The 22,020-nt window shown below is 60.4% G+C and overlaps 1 protein-coding gene and 1 long non-coding RNA gene across 7 annotated transcripts; one reads left to right on the top strand and one right to left on the bottom strand.

Moving 5' to 3' along the window:
* The first annotated feature begins 74 nt into the window (after positions 1-74).
* On the top strand, positions 75-21,576 carry ILF3 (interleukin enhancer binding factor 3). 6 transcript variants are annotated; one of them, XM_051775372.1, is made up of 20 exons: positions 75-211; positions 4,090-4,185; positions 4,273-4,499; positions 5,111-5,291; positions 6,047-6,194; positions 7,612-7,703; positions 8,132-8,227; positions 10,656-10,767; positions 11,184-11,281; positions 11,622-11,733; positions 11,831-11,941; positions 13,830-14,029; positions 14,272-14,442; positions 14,661-14,798; positions 15,133-15,309; positions 15,633-15,783; positions 16,468-16,521; positions 19,681-20,037; positions 20,794-20,916; positions 21,093-21,576. In XM_051775372.1, exons 2-20 carry the CDS (start codon positions 4,183-4,185, stop codon positions 21,221-21,223), a joined length of 2,682 nt encoding a protein of 893 aa, XP_051631332.1. In that variant the 5' UTR covers positions 75-211; positions 4,090-4,182; the 3' UTR covers positions 21,224-21,576. The 6 variants fall into 6 exon arrangements, with proteins under 6 accessions (XP_051631332.1, XP_051631333.1, XP_051631331.1 ...); XM_051775373.1 differs by having other exon boundaries at positions 15,630-15,783; positions 20,794-20,907; XM_051775371.1 differs by having other exon boundaries at positions 15,630-15,783.
* On the bottom strand, positions 8,511-8,723 carry LOC127464917 (uncharacterized). Its single transcript, XR_007901698.1, has 2 exons — positions 8,598-8,723; positions 8,511-8,567 (listed from the first exon to the last, which is right to left on the bottom strand). It is a non-coding gene; the product is annotated as an uncharacterized LOC127464917 (long non-coding RNA).
* Positions 21,577-22,020: the final 444 nt, after the last annotated feature.

Raw genomic sequence — 22,020 nt, 5'->3', positions numbered from 1 at the left:
CGCTCCTCCGGTGGCCCCGCCCCCCTCCCCGGCGCGCGCGCGCCCCCCAGCGGCGGCGGCCCCGCCCCCGCCGCAGTCCCGGCGCCGCCGCTCCGGCCCCGCTCCGGCCCCGCTCCGGCCCCGCTCCCGGCCCCGCTCCGGCCCCTCCGGCCCCTCCCGGGCCCCCGCCGGCCGGGCCGGGCCGGGCCGCGCCCCCGAAGCACCGCCCCCGGTAAGAGCCGTGCCCGCGCCGCGCGGGGATTGGGGAGGGAGAAGGCGCCGGGCCGGGCGGGCCGGGCCGGGCCGGGCGGGGGCGGTGCCGGGGCGGGAGGAGCCGGGGTGTATGGGGGAGAATGAGGCGGGCGGGGGGGGCGGCGGGACGCGGTGACCCGGCCCCCGCCGTGTCCCCTCCCTCCCGCCCGGCCCATTGTGTGCAGACAAAATGGCGGCGGTGAGTGAGGGGAGGGCGGGGGGCGCGGGCCGGGCCCCCTCACGGACCCCCCTCGGCGGCCGCCCCGAGGGACGGGGCGGGGGCGCGCCGAGCCGGAGGGAGCGCGGGGGTCTCACGGGGCTCCCCCCCGAGCCCCCTCGCTGCCCGCCGCCGCCGCCGCTTTTGTTCGCGCCGCGTTTGCAAATGGCGGCAGCGCCCGGCGGCCCCCGCGCCCCCTCCTCACCCTCCGCGCCCCCTCCTCACCCACCGCCTGCGCCCCCTCCTCACCCCCTGCATCCTTCCTGCATCCCCCCTGCGCCCCCTCCTCACCCCGTCCATCCCCCCTGAGCTCCCTCCTCAGCCCTGCATCCTCCCTGCATCTCCCCTGCGCCCCCTCCTCACCTCCTGCATCCCCCCTGAGCTCCCTCCTCACCCCCTGCATCCTTCCTGCATCCCCCCTGCGCCCCCTCCTCACCCCGTCCATCCCCCCTGAGCTCCCTCCTCAGCCCTGCATCCTCCCTGCATCTCCCCTGCGCCCCCTCCTCACCTCCTGCATCCCCCCTGAGCTCCCTCCTCAGCCCTGCATCCTCCCTGCATCTCCCCTGCGCCCCCTCCTTACCTCCTGCATCCCCCCTGTGCTCCCTCCTCACCCCTTCCATCCCCCCTGTCCCCCTCCTCACCCCCTGTCCCCCTCCTCACTCCCCGGGCTCCTTCGGGGCCCCGCACACGTGTGGGGTTGGGGTTGGGGGTCCCTGGAGGGGTTTTGAGTGGGGCTGCTCCTTTCCTGACCCCTTCAGCCACCCCTGGGGTGAGAGGTGTGTGTGTGGGGTGGGTCACAGAGGAGATGGGATCATCCCACCTCTTCCCCCCGCAGCCCACCCCGTCACAGGCTGGAAATTGGGGTCGGACCGTCCCCTTTGGAGGGAATTTGAGGGCCCTCTCCCCCCTCAGGGCCGGGATCCCGCTCTCCTCCCCGCGGTTCTTCCCAGCCTCCCCCTCTGCTCCCTCACAATTCCCGCTGTTCCAGCCTGTTATCCGTGGCTGCTCTGTTTGGGGATGGTTTAGGAACAGAACAATCCCTTCTCCATGGCCTCGTCCTCCCCCCCTCGCTCCGGGATTCCCGCTGGAATCCAGGCCCCCGGATCGGATCGTCCCCTGCGAGGGTTCCCTCCCGGGCAGGTACCAAAACATGGATAAAAGTGACCAATTCTTCCCTAAAACCCAAACACAGCTTCGCCTGTGCCGGACTTTCCCGTATTTCGGGCAGAAATTCCAGCCTTTTCTCTCCTCCATCCTCCCAACCCCACGTCTGGGAGGGTCAGGTCGCTCAGGAGGCTCCATCCAAGCGGGAATTTGGTGGATCCCCGCTGGGGGTGGGAGCAGAGGAGGGGGGAGAGCGAGGCAGGCAGAACTCCAGGCAGGTGGAATTCCAGAGTTTCTCCTGCTGGATCTCCAGGGCAGGATCGGGGTCCTGGTTTAACTGATCCCGGGGTTCTTTTCCCCAAGAGATGCGACTCCAGCGGTGCTGCGGCATCAGCTCCCGGAAGGGGGATAACGGGATAACACCCGTCCCAGGACCCCTGGGGGGCTGTTGGGGTGTTTCTGACCGTAGGACCAGCCTGCTGGAATTCCTACCCTTTCCCTACAGGGCCTGGAGGGGGTTTTAAGGACAGTAACGTGTGTCCAGAGCGGGGCCTTTGGGGCCAGCCTGGAGCGGGAGGCGCTGGAAACGCCGGGAGATGCCGTGTGGATCCTTGGGAACAGCTCTCCCAGCTCGGCTGGTGCCAGGCTGGGGTTAATTACGGTTGGATCCAAACTGATCCCGCTGTTGGATCGTCCTGTGGACGAACTGGCAGGATTGGGATCTGGGGGGGGTTTCCTTGGTGTGGAATCCATGCGGCAGCGGCTCCAGGGAATGAGTTTTCCCGGGTTTTTTTTTCCTATGGCTAGTTTTGAGCCCCAGCTTTGGGTGGCCCATCTCTCCATCTGGGGGAGATTCCAGTGGGAAAAGGCCGAGGAGTCTGGTTTGGGGGCGAGGGAAGGTCCCGGAAAAGGGAAGGGGGTTCGGTTGGGAGCACTGGGATAACGCAGGCGGGATCCACCCTCTCCAGGTGGGATTTGGAGTCACCAGGTGGGTTTGATGGGGTTTGGTGGTAGAAGGAAGTGGAGCAACTGGTGGAGGCGAAGGAGGATGATCTTCATCATCCTCAAGTGCCGAGGGCCGGCGTTTTCCGGCGCTTTTCCACGGCACTTCCCAATCCTTGGAGTAACCCAGAGCCGGCGGGTGTTGCGGGGCTGGGCAGGGGGGAAATCAGGACTTTAATTAACTTTATTGGGTCCAATTAACAGCCCTGGATGGGGCAGGTGCTGATCCTCAGCCTGGCCTCGTGGGAATGATGCCGGAGCTGATCCCGGCGGGCACGAGGCGGAGTCCGGGGCAATCCCAGGATCCAGACGTTCCTCTGCTCCGAGGAACAAAGCGCTGGAATCGGAACAAAAGGCTCTGCTGCCCCGGCTGGGGGTGGTTCCCTCCCAAAGCGGCTCCTCAGGCAGGAATTTGGGGTCATTTGGGCTGAATCTGTTGAATTTTATGAGGTTTCGGCGCTGACTTCCCGCCCGGATTTGCTGCTCGGGGTTTATCCTGGAGCTTCCTCCGGGTAAACTCAGGGAAGAGACTGGATGCAGCCTCTGGACTTGGGTTGTGTCTTAATTAACAGCCAACGAGGCGACTTTGGGGCTGTGAAATGGATTTGGGGTAAAACCAGGGATGTGCCAGAGGGATCCGTGCTGGGATCTGCCCCTGGATGTGGCAGATGGATCCATGCTGGGATCTGCCCCTGGATGTGGCAGAGGGATCCATGCTGGGATCTGCCCCTGGATGTGGCAGAGGGATCCATGCTGGGATCTACCTGTGGATGTGGCAGAGGGATCCGTGCTGGGATCTGCCCCTGGATCTGGCAGAGGGATCTGTGCTGGGATCTGCCTGTGGATGTGACAGAGGGATCCATGCTGGGATCTGCCCCTGGATGTGGCAGAGGGATCCATGCTGGGATCTGCCCCTGGATCTGGCAGAGGGATCCATGCTGGGATCTGCCCCTGGATCTGGCAGAGGGATCCGTGTTGGAAAGTGCCCCTGTATGTGGCAGAGGGATCCATGCTGGGATCTGCCCCTGGATGTGGCAGAGGGATCTGTGCTGGGATCTGCCCCTGGATGTGGCAGAGGGATCTGTGCTGGGATCTGCCTGTGGATGTGGCAGAGGGATCTGTGCTGGGATCTGCCTGTGGATCTGGCAGAGGGATCTGTGCTGGGATCCCTGTGTGAGGAGCAGGAGGAGAGGCACAGCCGACTCTTCCCTCATTTGGTTCATTAATTAATTAGCCATCCTGGGGCAGCAGGGGGTTCTGTCTGGTTTGGGGACGGGAGCAGGAGCTTTAGGGAAAATCCCGTTTCGTTGGAAAACCTCTTGGGAATAAGAGGGAATAAGGGATTGGACCCTCAGAGGGGTGTCTGTGCCCCGTAGGGCACCGAACCCTCTGGAAGCTTTCTGGGGGCACCCTCCGGCTCTCAGGGATACAAATCCTTGGGAGCAGAAGCCCGGGCTGTGGGCTGGGAGTTGGCAGCCCCGGAATGGCCGTTCCCGCTCCCTGGCCCCGCTCACCCGGCTCCCCGTCCCTTCCAGCTCCCGCAACGCCGTGGTGCCGCCACGGTCTCCCCGCTGGAAAAGTACACATAAACGCCTCTGGAACGCTCGGAGGGACGTCGGGAAGCAAAAATGGTAAGAGATGGGGGGGATTCCCACCCATTGGAAGGGCATTTGTATCCCGGGGCACCCCTGAGTTGTCCCGAACTCGTCCCTTGGCAGCGCCCGATGCGGATCTTCGTCAACGACGACCGGCACGTGATGGCCAAGCACTCGGCCGTGTACCCCACGCAGGAGGAGCTGGAGGCAGTGCAGAACATGGTTTCCCACACGGAGCGAGCGCTCAAAGCCGTCTCCGACTGGATCGACGAGCAGGAGAAAGTCAGCGGGGAGCAGCCGGAGTCGGAGTCCATGGAGACGGCGGCCGAGGAGGAGAACAAGGAAGGAGGGTGAGGAGAACAGGGAAGGAGGGTGAGGAGAACAGGGAAGGAGGGTGAGGAGAACAGGGAAGGAAAGGAGGGTGAGGAGAACAGGGAAGGAGGGTGAGGAGAACAGGGAAGGAGGGTGAGGAGAACAGGGAAGGAGAGTGAGGAGAACAAGGAAGGAGGGTGAGGAGAACAGGGAAGGAGGGTGAGGAGAACAGGGAAGGAGGATGAGGAGAACAGGGAAGGAGGGTGAGGAGAACAGGGAAGGAAAGGAGGGTGAGGAGAACAGGGAAGGAGGGTGAGGAGAACAGGGAAGGAGGGTGAGGAGAACAGGGAAGGAGGGTGAGGAGAACAAGGAAGGAGGGTGAGGAGAACAAGGAAGGAGGGTGAGGAGAACAAGGAAGGAGGGTGAGGAGAACAGGGAAGGAGGGTGAGGAGCGAAGGGCGCCGCCGGCATCCCTGAAAATCGGGGGGGGAAGTTGTTTTCCCTGGCTGTGGGATTGGGGGGAATTAACTGATGACTGTTTGGGGCAGGTGTGGTAGATCCATCCCGGGTGAATCCCCGTGGATCCGTCCCTTAGGTCGGGTGTGGTGGCGCATTCCGTGGGGTTTGAGCGCATGCCGCGTGTTTTCAGGGATCAGAAGGCCACGGAGCAGCTGACGAGGACCCTGCGGGGCGTGATGCGCGTGGGGCTGGTGGCCAAAGGCCTCCTGCTCAAGGGGGACCTGGACCTGGAGCTGGTCCTGCTGTGCAAAGACAAACCCACGGCCAAGCTCCTGGAGAAGGTCGCCGACAACCTGGGGGTGCAGCTGGCGGTGAGTGGGGCCGCCGGAATTCCTTTGGGGTCGCTCCGGTGCCCGCCTTCCGGCTCGGGAAAGTCGCTTTCAGAGGTTCTTTGGGATTGTTAAACGAACTTCTCATTAATCAGGAATGGTTTGGGTTGGAAGGGGCCTTGGAGCTCATCCCATCCCGCCCCTTCCACCAGCACACCCTGCGCTATCCCAGGTTGCTCCAAGCCCCGTCCAACCTGGCCTTTGACACTTCCAGGGATGGGGCAGCCACAGCTTCTCTGGGAAGCCCCAGCCCAGCCCCTCACCACCCTCACAGGGAGGAATTCCTTCCCAGTGTCCCATCTAACCCCGCCCTCTGGCAGTGGGAAGCCATTCCCCCTGGTCCTGTCCCTCCAGGCCCTTGCCCAAAGTCCCTTCCCAGCTCTCTTGGAGCCCCTTTAGGCAGAGCTTTAGGCTCCCCCCAGGAGGGGCTCTAAGGTCTCCCTGGGGCCTTCCCTTCTCCAGTTGAACACCCCCATCTCTCCCAGCCCGTCCCTGGAGCAGAGGTGCTCCAGAGCCATGGAATCATGGAATGGTTTGGCTTGGAGGGGACCTCAAGGCTCCTGCATGCCCAGGGATCTCCAACCCTCTGCCGTGGGCGGGCAGACACCTCCTGCAGCTCCAGGCTGCTCCAGGCTGCTCCAGGCTGCTCCAGGCTGCTCCGGGCGCTGGGCTTTGGCCGGGCAGGGCCGCGGGCAGTCTCCCCGGCTCGGGAGCTGAGCGGGGCCGTGGCGTTGCAGGCGATCACCGAGGACAAGTACGAGGTCATCCAGTCGGTGGGCGACGCCGCCATCGTCATCAAGAACACGAAGGAGCCCCCGCTGAGCCTCACCATCCACCTGACGTCGCCCGTGGTCCGGGAGGAGCTGGAGAAGCAGCTGGCCGGAGGTACGGCCGGCCCGGGCCCGGCAGGGCGCGGCGGAGCACCGGGAAAGCGTGCTCTTCAGCTTCAGGCCGGAGCCCGGCAGCTCCCTCTGGGCCAAATTCCAGCCGAAAAACTCCTTAGTTCCGCCAACCTCATCGCGACCCCCGGTTGCGGTTTGTCCGGGCCGAGCGCTCCGAAGCTGAGGAGCACCTTTCACGTGGGAGTTTGCTCTTTTGGGTTTTTTATTTATTTATTTATTTATTTATTTATTTTTTTCCGAGTACCGTTATTATTTTATCCTTCGTTTTGGTTCCACTTGGGCCTTCAGTTCACTAATCCATCATCTCGTTGTATTTACTCGTGGTTTGTCCCCGGCCATGTCAGTGCAGTGACATGAAAATAAAAAAGCGGATTTGTTTAAAAAAAAAAAAAAAAACCCCCCCAAAAAAAAAACCACCACCACCCTCTCGAAGGCTTCTTGTCCGAGGAGTTGCATGTCCATGAACCGGGGATGTTCCGGGATGTCCCCCCGGTGTGTGTTGCAGCAGAACCACGGGTGTGCTCGGGGCCCCTCCCGCGGCTCTCCCAGCACCTCAGGTTCAGTTCTCCGGAAAGCGATGCAGAGTTTTGGATAAAGTTAGCTCCTCCAAATTCCCTTTGGGGTCAACAATTCCCGGGCAGCCGCCGGTTGTTCGCTCCGATTCCGATGGGCTCCGTAGGGCCGGCGGGTCCCCCGCTCCGCACTAGCCTTATCTAAAACCCTGATCTCCAGCAGCTTCGGGCGACTTTCAGGCCCTTCCTCAGTTTTGCTGCAGCACAGACCGGGGCCCTCGTTGTGCTCTTGACTGTTGATCTCTGGTGTTGATCTCTGACCTCGTCTCCGAGCCTTCTAGTTTGTCGATTTTAGGGACGCTGGACCTTTGACCAACAGGACGTTCTCTGTCGCGGGCCGGGGCCGGGGCAGCCATCCTTCCGGGCGGAGGGTTCCCTGGATCCCCTCCCCTCCCGCCCACGCTCCGGGCGCAGAGCCGGGGGTCACGCACCTTAAATTCCCCCCCGGTGACCCCTCCCGGCCTCGCTGCCGCCTCTCCAGCCGGCAGGGATCTCTGTCCCCTCCACCGAGCCTCTCGCTCCTCCTCCTCCTACCTTCTCCTCCTCTTTCTTCTCCTCCTCTTCCTCCTGCCTCCTCCTCCTCCTCCTCTTCCCAGAGCCCATCCATCCCTGGGAATTGAGCTTCCCCCCCCTCTCTGCAGCCGCCCCCCCCGGGCGAGGCCGCGCGGCGGCAGCGCCGCAGCCCCTTCCTCCCCTCCCGCTCCCGGCATCCCGGCAGGATTCTTGGGGAGCCTCAGCTGCCCGTTAGGATGCTGCCTCCTCCCCCTCGGCCCGACAGAAGCCCCTTGGTCAAACCGTGCCTTGTCTTCTTATTCCATCCACGACTAGAAACGCTCTCAGTCACCGACTCCCCGGACGTTCTGGACAGGCAGAAATGCCTTGCTGCCTTGGCGTCTCTGCGCCACGCCAAGTGGTTCCAGGTTTGCATTTTGTTCTTATATTTATCTTTAAGTAGAAACATTGGTAAACTCTTTTAAGGGGCTGAGTGTTTTTCGGAGCCGGAGTGGCCGCTCGGAGGTGCCGGACTTAGCGGCTGTGGGCGGCACAGCTGCTAAAGAGGCGCCGCGGTGACACTTTAGGAGCCTTTTTTTTTTTTATTTTATTTTGGTACGGAGCAGCCGCGGAGCTGCTGCTTTGTGTGAGGAGTCAGGTCGGCGTGGCCGTGCCCTCGGCGTGGCCGTGCCCTCGGCTCGGCCCGGCCGTGCCCTCGGCGGCTCCGGGCGCGGCTCCGGGCGCGGAGCTCCTCCGGCTTTCCCCTCGGCAAAGCAGCACCTGGAGAGGGACTGGACGGCGCGGCGCGGGCGGGCGCGCTCGGTGAATCCCTCTGTGGTTTCGGTTCCGCTTCCAGGCCAGGGCCAACGGGCTGAAGTCGTGCGTCATCGTGATCCGAGTGCTGCGGGACCTCTGCACCCGCGTCCCCACCTGGGCCCCGCTCCGAGGATGGGTAATTCCCTCCCTTCTCCCTTTCCCGGGGTGGGAGGGGGGCTGCCAGCGTTTCTCCCAGCTGAAGGTCAGCTCTCCTCTTTCCCAAGTTTCCAAGGCACGGCCCCTTTCCCAGGTTTCTACGGACGAGCGACATGTCCGCCCTGAGAGGCGCAGAGCGGGCGTTGTGCGGTGCCAATCAGCCACCAGCACGGCGTTAATTGGCTTATTAATTACACTTCGCATTGTTAATTGGCTTATCAATGACCCACCACATTGTTATTGGCCTTATCAATTACCCTTCACATTTTTAATTGCCTTATCAATGACCCACCACATTGTTATTGGCCCTATCAATTACACTTCACATTTTTAATTGCCTTATCAATGACCCATTGCATTTTTAATTGCCTTATCAATGACCCTTTTCATTTTTAATTGCCTTATAAATTACCCACCACATTGTTATTTGCCTTATCAATGACCCTTCACATTTTTAGTTGCCTTATCAATGACTCATTGCATTTTTAGTGGCCTTATCAATGACCCACCACATTTTTAGTTGCCTTATCAATGACCCATTGCATTTTTAATTCCCTTATCAATGACCCACCACATTGTTATTGGCCTTATCAATTATCCTTCACATTTTTAATTCCCTTATCAATGACCCACCCCATTGTTATTGGCCTTATCAATGACCCATCACATTTTTAATTGCCTTATCAATGACCCACCACATTTTTAGTTGCCTTATCAATGACCCATTGCATTTTTAATTGCCTTATCAATGACCCACCACATTGTTAATTGCCTTATCAGTAGTCAGTCACATTAATTGCTTTAGCAGTTATTCACTCAGGTTGGTATCAAACTGCTTTATTAATTACCCACTCACATCATTATCCAGTTGCTTTATCAATTACTCATTCCTGTTATTATCAAATGGCTTTATCAGTTCTCAACCCACGTTATTATTGAGTTGTTTTCTCAGTGGCTAAACCACATTATTATCAATCAAAACATCTTATCAGTTATCAAATCCCATTGGTGGGGGTTTTATCAGCTGTAAAATCTCGTTAGCAGCAAATTGTTTTATGAATTATCAAACCATTGTCGTTGGCAAGTGGCTTTATCAGTTATCAAATATCAATTATCAAATCACATGATTGCAAAGTAATTTCCATAAGTTTCCAAGTCACATTATCAAATGGTTTTATCAATAAGTATCAATTATTTTAATGGCATTATTACAAAATATTTCTGTCAGTTATCAAGTCATGATATCAAATAGTTTTATCAATTATCAAATAATTTTATCGGTTATCAAACCAGGCCGTTCTCAGATCACATTAGCAACTTGTTCTATCAATTATCAATTAATTATCACCTTAACCCATTGTTTTTCCAGTTATCAAACAGCCTGGTGCCATCAGCTCGTTATATTAATGATCTAATCACGTTGTTATCAAACTGTTTTTACCAATTCCCGATTTCCACAGCCTGACTCCTCCTTCTCTGGGAACTGGAAGCTGCTCCATGCTGGGTCCCTTTCCTGGAGTCCCTTTCCTGGGTCCTTTTCCCAGGGTCCCTCTCCCAGGATTCCTCTCCCAGGATCCCTCTCCGGTGTCCCTCTTCTGGGATTCCTCTCTAGGGTCCCTCTCCTGGGATTCCTGTCCCAGGATCCCTCTCTGGGGTCCCTCTCTGGGATTCCTCACCCAGGATCCCTCTCTGAGGTCCCTCTCCCAGGATCCCTCTCTGAGGTCCCTCTCCCAGGATCCCTCTCTGAGGTCCCTCTCCCAGGATCCCTCTCTGGGATCTCTCCCCTGGAGTCCCTCTCCAGGGTCCCTCTCCCAGGATCCTTCTCTGGGATCCCTCTCTGGGATTCCTCACCCAGGATCCTTCTCTGGGATCCCTCTCTGGGATTCCTCACCCAGGATCCCTCTCTGGGATCCCTCCCCTGGAGTCCCTCTCCAGGGTCCCTCTCCCAGGATCCCTATCCGGGATTCCTCTCCCAGGATCCCTCTTGGGGCTCCCTCTTTAGGATTTCTCACCCAGGATTCCTCTCTGGGGTCCCTCTCCCAGGATCCCTTTCAGGGGTCCCTCTCTAAGGTCCCTCTCCCAGGATCCCTCTTGGGGGTCCCTCTCTAGGATTTCTCACCCAGGATCCCTCTCTGGGGTCCCTCCCCTGGAGTCCCTCTCCCAGGATCCCTCTCTGGGGTCCCTCCCCTGGAGTCCCTCTCCAGAGTCCCTCTCCCAGGATCCCTCTCCCAGGATTCCTCTCCAGGGTCCCTCTCCCAGGATCCCTCTCCCAGGATCCCCCTCCAGAGTCCCTCTCCCAGGGTCCCTCTCCTGGGGTCCCTCTCCCAGGATCCTTTCCGGGGTCCCTCTCCCGGGGTCCCTCCCCCGGGCTCCCCGTGCCCTCCCTCACGCCCGTCCTTGCCTTGCAGCCGCTGGAGCTGCTGTGTGAGAAGTCCATCGGGACGGCCAACCGGCCCATGGGCGCGGGCGAGGCGCTGCGCCGGGTGCTGGAGTGCCTGGCCTCGGGCATCGTCATGCCAGGTGAGCCGCCCCGGCCACCGCCCTTCCCGCCGGGAAGCGGCGCCGGGAGGAGCGCGGGGGGTGACGCGGCGACCGGGCAGCCCCTCGTGGTCCGGCCCGGCTCCGGCCGCGCCGGGAACCGTCCCCGCCCTCGGGACGCCGGCTCAGAGCCACCTCAGCCTCGTAGAGAGAGGGAGGGACCGCTCGGCTCCCGGAGAGGTCGGGAGCAGCTTCCCGCAGAGTGTCCCTGGAAACGAGCCCGGGGAGTCCCGAGCCCGGGGAGTCCCACCCAGAGCGCCGGATCGTGGCCGGATCGTGGCCGGATCGTGGCCGGCCGCGCTCCCGGAGCGTTGGTGCCGCCCCAGGGACTTTAGTTTAGTGGCTTTAGAGAGCCCCGGGATAATTCTCTGCATATCTTCCTTGTTTCCTGCCTTCAGATGGTTCTGGTATTTATGACCCTTGTGAAAAAGAAGCCACTGATGCTATTGGGCATCTAGACAGACAACAAAGGGAAGATATCACACAGAGTGCTCAGGTATAGTGTGACCTCCAGACCTTGCGGAATTCCCCGGCTCGCCCGCCGCTCCCGGCCCCGTTGGCCAACGTAGACTAGTGCCCCGTGGCCGCCGGTGGCCGAGCCCGGGCCGCCCTCCCGGGGCGCGGAGCTTGGCCTGAACCAGAGCAAAGAATCAGGTGTTGAGGAGTGACTTGCCCCACCACCCCCCCCCCACGGCCCCCATTTTTGGGTTAAACCCCCCAGAATCGGTCAATCCAGAGGGTCCCGCGGAGGGCTGAGGATCGGTGTGAGGGCGGGCGGGGGCTGCGGGCGGCGGGTCCCCCGTGGCCCCCCGGCTGACGGCCCGTCCTCTCCCCAGCACGCGCTGCGGCTCGCCGCCTTCGGCCAGCTCCACAAGGTCCTGGGCATGGACCCCCTGCCCTCCAAAATGCCCAAGAAACCAAAGAACGAGAACCCGGTCGACTATACTGGTACGTACTGGGAGGGGGGGGGATGGCCCCCGACCTCCCCCCCGGCTCGGGGTGGGGAGCAGAGCTTTGAGGGGCTCCTTGTGCTGGTCCCCCACAGTCCAGATCCCGCCCAGCACCACCTACGCCGTGACCCCCATGAAGAGGCCGATGGAGGAGGACGGGGAGGAGAAATCCCCCAGCAAGAAGAAGAAGAAGATTCAGAAAAAAGGTATTGAGTTAACGAGAGGTAGGTACAGAGGGGTGGGAATGGGGGCACGGGGGGGTGGGAATGGGGGCATGGATGGGGGGGAATGGGGGCACAGACAGCTGGGAATGGGGGCACAGGGAATGGGGGCATGGATGGGTGGGAATGGGGGCATGGATGGGGGAAAATGGGGGCACAGACAGGGGAATGGGGGCACAGACAGAGGGGAATGGGGGCACAGATAGAGGGGAATGGGGGCACAGACAGGGGGGAATGGGGGCACAGACAGGGGGGAATGGGGGCACAGGGAATGGGGGCACAGATAGAGGGGAATGGGGGCACAGACAGGGGGGAATGGGGGCACAGACAGGGGGAATGGGGGCACAGAGGGGTGGGAATGGGGGCACAGACAGGGGGGAATGGGGGCACAGACAGGGGGGAATGGGGGCACAGACAGGGGGGAATGGGGGCACAGACAGGGGGGAATGGGGGCACAGACAGGGGGGAATGGGGGCACAGATAGAGGGGAATGGGGGCACAGACAGGTGGGAATGGGGGCACAGATAGAGGGGAATGGGGGCACAGAGAGGGGGGAATGGGGGCACAGACAGGGGGGAATGGGGGCACAGATGGGGGGGAATGGGGGCACAGATAGAGGGGAATGGGGGCACAGACAGGGGGAAATGGGGGCACAGACAGGGGGGAATGGGGGCACAGACAGGGGGGAATGGGGGCACAGACAGGGGGGAATGGGGGCTCAGGGGTGCAGGATCTTGGGCTCTAAATAGGGGTGAGGGGATTGATAAAATAACTTGAAACTGGGAGGTTTGTGCTTGGGTAAAACTGAGACCAAGGAGGAAAAGATCAGGAGTTGTCTGGAATTGGAAAATACCACCAGGAACTGGTCTGGGATCAGAAAATACTGATCAGGGCTGGTCTGAAGTGGGAAAATATGGGTCAGGACTGGTCTGGAATTGGAAAAGACCAATGGGAACTGGTCTGGAATGGGGAAAGAGTGATTGGAACTGGTCTGAGATAAGAAAATACTGATGGGAACTGGTCTGAATTGGAAAAGACCAATAGGAATTGGTCTGGAATGGGAAAAGACCGGTTGGAACTGGTCTAGGATGGAAAAAGACCTATGGGAACTGATCTGGAATGGGAACAGACCAATAGGAACTGGTCTGGAATGGGAACAGACCAATAGGAACTGGTCTGGAATGGGAACAGACCAATAAGAACTGGTCTGGAATGGGAACAGACCAATAGGAACTGGTCTGGAATGGGAACAGACCAATGGGAACTGGTCTGGAATGGGAACAGACCAATAAGAACTGGTCTGGAATGGGAACAGACCAATGGGAACTGGTCTGGAATGGGAAAAGACCAATGGGAACTGGTCTGGAATGGGAACAGACCAATAGGAACTGGTCTGGAATGGGAACAGACCAATGGGAACTGGTCTGGAATGGGAAAAGACCAATAAGAACTGGTCTGGAATGGGAACAGACCAATAAGAACTGGTCTGGAATGGGAAAAGACCAATAAGAACTGGTCTGGAATGGGAACAGACCAATAAGAACTGGTCTGGAATGGGAACAGACCAATGGGAACTGGTCTGGAATGGGAACAGACCAATAAGAACTGGTCTGGAATGGGAACAGACCAATAGGAACTGGTCTGGAATGGGAAAAGACTAATGGGAACTGCTCTGAGTTGGGAAAGATTGGCAGAACTAGTCTGGGATGGGAACAGACTGGTCTGGGAGCGGCAAAGGCCCATCAGGGCCGCCCTGAGATAAAAGATCACCAGTTGCACCCAGTCCAAACCCGGGAAGTGCCGGTGGGGGATCATTTTGGGTCCTGCCGGGCCGCCGAGCGCCCGCCAAGCGCCGCGTGGGTTCCTCCCCCAGAGGAGAAGCTGGAGCCGCCGCAGGCCATGAACGCCCTGATGAAGCTGAACCAGCTCAAGCCGGGGCTGCAGTACAAGCTGGTGTCCCAGACCGGCCCCGTGCACGCCCCCATCTTCACCATGTCCGTGGAGATCGACGGCAGCACCTTCGAGGCCTCGGGGCCCTCCAAGAAGACGGCGAAGCTGCACGTGGCCGTCAAGGTGAGGGGGGGAGCGGGAAAACCCCAGGATGGGGCGGGAGCAGCTCAGCCCCGGGTGGGGAGGGGTGTAAATGGGGGCACAGGCAGGTGTGGGGCTGGAAATGGGGGCACGGACAGGCGCGCCCGTGGGATTCGGGGAGCGCCCGCGGGATTTGGGAATGCCGAGCGCCGGGGTCTGGTGGGTGGGGCAGGCGGGAGCCCCTGGAGCCGAGCAAGGCCCCTGACCCCGCTCCGCCTCTCCAGGTGTTGCAAGACATGGGGTTACCCACCGGGGTGGAAGGCAAAGACTCCGGGAAGGGTGACGAGTCGGCGGAGGAGACGGAGCAGAAGCCGGTGGTCGTCGCTCCTCCGCCCGTCGTCGAAACGGTGTCGACGCCCACGGCGGCCTCGCCCCCGGCAGATCAGACCCCCGAGGTGAGCACAGCGGGGGGGACACGGCCTGGGGTGGGGACACGGCCTCGGGGGGTGAGGGGACACGGCCTGGGGGTGACCGTTGGTTCTCCGGGTCGCGGGTAAAACCCGAGGCAGACGCGGCTTCGCGGCGTCGCTTCCCACAGGACGTGTCGGGAGAAGCAGCTCCGGGCCCGCTGGGGGTTCATTCTGGGGGTTCAGGCGTCCTTCTCCCCTTGCAGAACGTGAAGCAGCAGGGACCAATCCTGACAAAGCACGGGAAGAACCCCGTGATGGAGCTGAACGAGAAGCGGCGCGGGCTGAAGTACGAGCTGATCTCGGAGACGGGCGGCAGCCACGACAAGCGCTTTGTCATGGAGGTGAGGAGGGGGCACCTGGGCTCCAGCCCCTTCCCAGGAGCTCGGGTCATCCCATCCAGGGCGGGTTGGGTGGGAAAAGAGCTTGGGAAGCCGCCTCATCCCACCTTCCCAGGAGTTTAAACCTTCAAACCCAAGTGGTTCGGGTTGGGAAAGACCCTTCAAAGCTCATTAATGGGCTGGGGGGCAGAGCCTCATCCAGCCTCATCCAGCCTCACCCAGAGTGCTCCCAGCTCTGGGATTGCCCGTAGGCTCCATAGAAATGCTTCATTTTCCCAAGTGGCCCCATCTTTTGTGCCCTTTCCCACTGACACGGGCGGTTTCCTCCCTTCCCCAGGTGGAGGTGGACGGGCAGAAGTTCCAAGGCGCCGGCTCGAACAAGAAGGTGGCCAAGGCCTACGCGGCGCTGGCCGCGCTGGAGAAGCTGTTCCCGGACGCCCCCGTGGCCATCGAGCAGAACAAGAAGAAGAGAGCCCCCGTGCCAGCCAGGGGGGGCCCCAAATTCCCAGTCAAAGTGAGTAAATCCCCACTTGCACGGCTCTGGGGCGCAGCTCGGGGGGTCGGCGGCTCCGGGGTCTGATCCCTTCCTGGGGCTGGGAACGGGGTACAGACAGGGGGGGACAGGTGGATCTTGGGGCCTGCAATCCCAAACCCCCTCAGGTTTTGTGGCGAACACCCTCCGGGTTCGGGGGCTCCCCAGTTCCCGGTCCCACTCCCGCGGCTCCGGGGTGGGAGCCGGTGGGAGCTCCGGCTGTTCCCCTCTGGTTTTCCAGAGGTGTTCTGGGAGGCTCTGGGTGACGCCTCCGTCCTCTCTGTGTCTCTCTGTGCCCTCAGCAGCACAACCCGGGGTTCGGCATGGGGGGCCCCATGCACAACGAGGCCCCCCCGCCCCCCAACATGCGCGGCCGCGGCCGGGGCGGAAACATCCGGGGCCGCGGGAGAGGCCGGGGCGGCTTCGGCGGCAACCACGGCGGCTACATGAACACAGGTGAGGGCCAGACCCCCCCAGGGAGGGATACCCCCCTCTGGCATCCTGTCTGCAGCACCTGGAGGGGCCAGGACATCCCAAACGGGAGTGATCCCCCTCTGGAACTGTGTCCAGAGCACCCAGAGGGGCCAGAACATCCCAAACAGGAATGATCCCCCTCTGGCATTGTGTTCCCAGCACCCAGACGGGCCAGAACATCCCAAATGGGAATGAACCCCCCTCTGGAACTGTGTCCAGAGCACCTGGAGGGGCCAGAACATCCCAAATGGGAATGATCCTCCTCTGGAACTGTGTCCAGAGCACCTGGAGGGGCCAGAGCATCCCAGATGGAAATGATCCTCCTCTGGAACTGTGTCCAGAGCACCTGGAGGGGCCAGAGCCCCCCAAAATAAGGAGGATTGATCTCCCCCTTTGGCATTGTGTCCAGAGCACCTGGAGGGGCCAGAACATCCCAGATGGGAATGATCCTCCTCTGGAACTGTGTCCAGAGCACCTGGAGGGGCCAGAACACCCCAAATGGGAATGATCCCCCTCTGCCATTGTATCCACAGCACCTGGATGGACCAGAATTCCCCCAAACCCCCCCATTTGGGAATGACCTCCCCTCTGGCTCTTGTAGCAAGATGGGACGTTTTCTCCTCCGAATCCCTGTTTTATTTATTCCCCCCTTTTGTGCCGCTGCAGGGGCCGGGTACGGGAGCTACGGCTACGGAGGGAATTCCGCCACCGCCGGCTACAGTAAGTGCTTGTTGTGAGGAGTGTTGGGATAGAAGGGAAAAATCCAGGAACGTTGATGGGGGAGAGCTCAACTTCCAGCTGTGTGGTGGGAATCATCCCCCCCCTCGCTCCGGAGCCCCCAGTGCTCCTGCTGGATCCAAATCCGGGCGTTTTCCCCCTGGGAATGGCCCCAGGGGACTCTGCTCACATCCGGCTGCAGCCCTGGAGGCGACTTCGTTCCGGAGCCTCGTGTCCATGTGAGGAAATCGGGATTTGCTGCGGAAGAGGAATAAAAAACCCTCCGTGGAAAAAGGGGGACGTGGGGGAGAATCGAGGAAACGAGCCCGAAATAACGGATCCCACTAAAATCCAGGTGCCTCCAGGGGCTCTGGGCAACCCAGCCATGGAACGTGGGGGCGGAGCCGGGATCCGCCGTGGGTCATCCCGGTCGTTTCACGCGGAATTCCGGGAGCGAAGCCCACAGGATTTCACTCTTGGGCAACTTCTCGACCAAATCTCTCCCGTCTGTCCGGATCTGCGGCGTCAGTTGGGTTCTGGTGGCTTTGGTTCCTCCAAAGGAAGGTTAGTTTGGGACGTGCCCAGTTTTCTGTGGAACGAGGACTCCCCAAAGTTCAGGAATCGGGCAGGGAAGGAATCACTTTGGGAGCTTGGCTGTGGAACCCTCCAAATTTCGGGAATTCGGCGGGGAAGGAATCACTTTGGGAGCTTGGCTGTGGAACCCTCCACACGTGGAATTACCCCCGGATTGACTCCGATCCCGGATGGAATCACCGCCATTCCCAGAAGATAAACCGTGGAGCTGCGGAGTCTTTGTTCCCATGGGATTCCTGCAGACCCAGGCGGGGACATCGGTGTCGTTCCTCGTCCCAGGAACGGGATTATCCCTTGTTTTGGAGCATTCCTGGCTCGGCTTGGATGGAGTTTGGGCTTTGGAGTCGCTGCGGAGAATCGAGAGACGCGCGGGAGCGACGCGCTGGGGCCCTGGGACGGGGCTGGATGGGGTTCCTGCTGGAATCATGGGAATCCTGCTGGAATCACGGGAGTCCCACTGAAGTCATGGGGGTCCTGCTGGAATCATGGGAATCCCGCTGGAATTATGGGAATCCTGCTGGAATTATGGAATCACAAGGGTCCTGCTGGAATCATGGGGGTCCTGCTGGAATCATGGTAGTCCCACTGGAATCACGAGGGTCCTGCTGGAATCATGGGATCCCACTGGAATTATGGGAATCCTGCTGGAATCATGGGAATCCCGCTGGAATTATGGGAATCCTGCTGGAATCATGGGAATCCCACTGGAATTATGGGGGTCCTGCTGGAATCATGGGGGTCCTGCTGGAATCATGGGGGTCCCACTGGAATCACAAGGGTCCCACTGGAATCATGGGAATACCGCTGGAATCGTGGGGGTCCTGCCAGAGTCACAGGGGTCCTGCTGGAATCACAAGGGTCCCACTGGAATCATGGGGGTCCTGCTGGAATCATGGGAATCCTGCTGGAATCACGGGAGTCCCACTGAAGTCATGGGGGTCCTGCTGGAATCATGGGAATCCCGCTGGAATTATGGGAATCCTGCTGGAATTATGGAATCACAAGGGTCCTGCTGGAATCATGGGGGTCCTGCTGGAATCATGGTAGTCCCACTGGAATCACGAGGGTCCTGCTGGAATCATGGGATCCCACTGGAATTATGGGAATCCTGCTGGAATCATGGGAATCCCGCTGGAATTATGGGAATCCTGCTGGAATCATGGGAATCCCACTGGAATTATGGGGGTCCTGCTGGAATCATGGGGGTCCTGCTGGAATCATGGGGGTCCCACTGGAATCACAAGGGTCCCACTGGAATCATGGGAATACCGCTGGAATCGTGGGGGTCCTGCCAGAGTCACAGGGGTCCTGCTGGAATCACAAGGGTCCTGCTGGAATCATGGGGGTCCCACTGGAATTATGGGAATCCCGCTGGAATTGTGGGGTCCCACTGGAATCACGAGGGTCCTGCTGGAATCACGGGGGTCCTGCTGGAATCATGGGGGTCCTGTCGGAGTCACAGGGGTCCCATTGGAGTCACGGGGGTCCCACTGGAGTCACAGGGCTCACACCGGAGTCATGGAGGTCCTACTGGAATTATGAGGATCCAACCGGAGTCACGAGGGTCCCACTGGAATGATGGGAATCCCACTGGAATCATGGGAATCCCGCTGGAATCCTGGGGGTCCTGCCGAAGTCACAGGGATCTTGGGGGGTCTCTCTGGGGGGGCCGGACCCCGGTGTGAGGCCAACAGATGTGGCACTGGCAGTGCCAGGACCTCATCCTGCCCCTCACCGGTGCCGGCACACACCAGGAGTGGCAGTGGGATTGGGATTGGCAGCGGGATCAGGAGTGGCAGTGGGATCAGGATCGGGAGTGGCAGTGGGATTGGGATCAGGAGTGGCAGTGGGATTGGGATTGGGAGCGACAGTGGGATCAGGAGCGGCAGTGGGATCAGGAGCAGCAGTGGGATCAGGAGTGGCAGTGGGATCAGGAGTGGCAGTGGGATCGGGATCAGGATCGGGATTGGGATTGGGATCAGGAGTGGCAGTGGGATCAGGATCAGGAGTGGCAGTGGGATCGGGATCAGGAGTGGCTGTGGGATCAGGATTGGGAGTGACAGTGGGATCAGGAGCGGCAGTGGGATCAGGAGTGGCAGTGGGATCGGGATTGGCAGTGGGATCAGGATCGGGAGCGGCAGTGGGATCAGGAGTGGCGGTGGGATCGGGATCAGGAGTGGCAGTGGGATCAGGATCGGGAGCGGCAGTGGGATCGGGAGCGGCAGTGGGATCGGGATCAGGAGTGGCAGTGGGATCAGGATCGGGAGCGGCAGTGGGATCAGGAGTGGCAGTGGGATCGGGATCAGGAGTGGCTGTGGGATCAGGATTGGGAGTGACAGTGGGATCAGGAGCGGCAGTGGGATCAGGAGTGGCAGTGGGATCGGGATTGGCAGTGGGATCAGGATCGGGAGCGGCAGTGGGATCAGGAGTGGCGGTGGGATCGGGATCAGGAGTGGCAGTGGGATCGGGATCGGGAGCGGCAGTGGGATCGGGAGCGGCAGTGGGATTGGGATCAGGATCAGGATCAGGATTGGTGCTCCGTCCCCTGACCCTCCTCTCTCTGTCCAGGCCAGTTCTACAGCAACGGCGGCCACTCCAACTCGGGGGGCGGTGGCGGCGGCGGCTCCTCGGGCTACGGCTCCTACTACCAGTCCGGCGACGGGTACACGGCGCCGGCGCCGCCCAAGCACGGCGGCAAGAAGCAGCAGCACGGCGGGGGCCAGAAGGCCTCCTACGGCTCCGGGTACTCGGCCCACCAGGGCCAGCAGCCCTACGGGCAGGGCCAGTACGGCGGCTACGGCCCCGGGCAGGGCAAGCAGAAGGGCTACGGCCACGGGCAGGGCGGCGGCGGCGGCGGCTACTCCTACTCCAACTCCTACAACTCGCCCAGCGGCGGCTCCGACTACAACTACGAGAGCAAATACAGTGAGTGCGGCCCGGGGGTGGGAGGGAGGGACAGAGGGAGGGAGGGAGAGAGGGTGGGTGGATGGAAGAAAGGATGGATGGATGGGTGGATGGATGGGTGGGTGGATGGATGGAGGGATGGATGGATGGGTGGATGGATGGAGGGATGGATGGATGGATGGATGGAGGGATGGATGGATGGATGGAGGGAGGGATGGAGGGATGGATGGGTGGGTGGGTGGATGGATGGGTGGATGGATGGATGGATGGGATGGATGGGTGGATGGATGGGTGAATGGTTGGGTGGATGGATGGATGGGTGGATGGATGGATGGATGGATGGATGGATGGATGGATGGATGGATGTAGGAATGAATGGAGGGATGGATGGATGGATGGGTGAGTGGATGGATGGATGGATGGGTGAGTGGATGGATGGATGGATGGATGAGTGGATGGGTGGATGGATGGATGGATGAGTGGATGGATAAATGGATGGATGAGGAGAAGGGGCAGAGGAGGTGGCTGCCCAGGCACATTCCCAGGCCATCATCCATGTCTTGGAGCACCCTGGGCTGGGGGAAGAGGCCCCTGCCTGGACAGACAGTGGGTGCAGGTCCCTTCGCACCCAAATCCTCCCGGAATTTTGGGGTCTTGGGGGGGTTTAAAGTGCCCTTGGGTTGGTCAGAGCAGTGGGGTGTGATGGGCAGCAGGGCTGGGGGTTGCTGGGGGTCCCTGCCCGTGCTCACCGTGCCCCCTCTCCCACCCCCTCCCCAGGTTACAGCGGCAACAGCGGCCGCGGCGGCAACAACTACTCGGGCGGCGGCTCCTACAACTCGGGCTCCCACGGGGGCTACGGGGGCTCGGGGGGCGGGGGCTCCTCGTACCAAGGTAAGCAAGGTCAGTATTGGCACCCCCTCCCCTCCCCCGGGGGCTCCGTGGCCTCGGCCAGCTCCCATCCCGGCGGGAGCGCCGCCGGAATTCCGCGCGGCGCCGTGACCGTAACCACCACCCCTTCTCTCCTCCCCGTCCCGCTCTCCCTCTCCCTCTCCCTCCCTCCCTCTCCCTCTCCACAGGTGGATACTCCTCCCAGTCCAACTACAACTCCCCCGGCTCCCAGAACTACAGCGGCCCCCCCAGCTCCTACCAGGCGTCGCAGGGCGGCTACGGCAGAAACGAGCACAGCATGAGTTACCAGTACAGATAAACCCCCCCCTCCCCGAGTCCCCACAGCCCCCAGACCCCCGGGACGGTCCCGTTTCCCCCCCTCCCTCCCTCCCGGGACCCCCCCCGCCCCGTCCCCTCCCGCTCTGTGTGACCCGTCACCGGCGGCCGCCCCGCGCCCGCCGCCCCTGGGCCTCCGTATTTAATGGGTCGTAGTTGCCACGACGACTTGGTCTGAATAGGATTATTATTATTATTTTTATTTTTTTGGGGGGAGGGAGTGTGTGGGGGGAGGGCCGGTCGGTCCGATTCCGGAGCCTCCTTCCCGCGCGGCCCCGGCCGGGCCCTCCTTGTTCTGCTTTTGTGAAGTGCGTTAAAAAGGAGCTTTTTTCGGTATTTTCCCGCCTCTGGTGGTTTCAGTTTCTCGGGGAAGGGTCGTGGGGAGTGGGGTGGGGGGGGGAGTGGGGACGAATCGACCCGGAATCCGGGATGGTTTGGGCTCCCAGCGCGTGGTTCTGGTTCTGCGCCTCCAAACCCCCCCAGTCAGAGGAGTCTCTTAAAAAAAAACCCCAAATTCGGGGTATTTGTCTCTTAAAATGCATAAATTTGGAGGATTTGTCCTTAAAAACCCCCAAATTGAAAAGATTTGTCCTTAAAAACCCCTGAATTCAGGATGATCTCTAAAAAAAACAAAATTCAAAGGATTTGTCTCTTAAAAACCCCCAAATTCAGGATTTGTCTCTTAAGAAAACCCCAAATTCAGAGGATTTGTCCCTTAAAAAAACCCCTGAATTCAGGATGATCTTCTCTATAAAAACCAAAATTCAGAGGATTCTCCTA

The sequence above is a fragment of the Manacus candei genome, unplaced genomic scaffold, assembly GCF_025592945.1.
Source record: "Manacus candei isolate 608988 ecotype Guabito, Panama unplaced genomic scaffold, ASM2559294v1 h1tg000293l, whole genome shotgun sequence".
NCBI classification, from domain to species: Eukaryota; Metazoa; Chordata; class Aves; order Passeriformes; family Pipridae; genus Manacus; species Manacus candei.
This window is presented reverse-complemented; position numbering and strand designations above follow the sequence as displayed.

Bases quoted from the DNA above. Each gene is read 5' to 3' on its own strand.
- ILF3 (XM_051775367.1), top strand. The intron at 11,960-13,829 runs GTAGGTACAGAG...TTCCTCCCCCAG, and splicing joins AGGTATTGAGTTAACGAGAG to AGGAGAAGCTGGAGCCGCCG. The intron at 15,784-16,467 runs GTGAGGGCCAGA...GTGCCGCTGCAG, and splicing joins CGGCGGCTACATGAACACAG to GGGCCGGGTACGGGAGCTAC.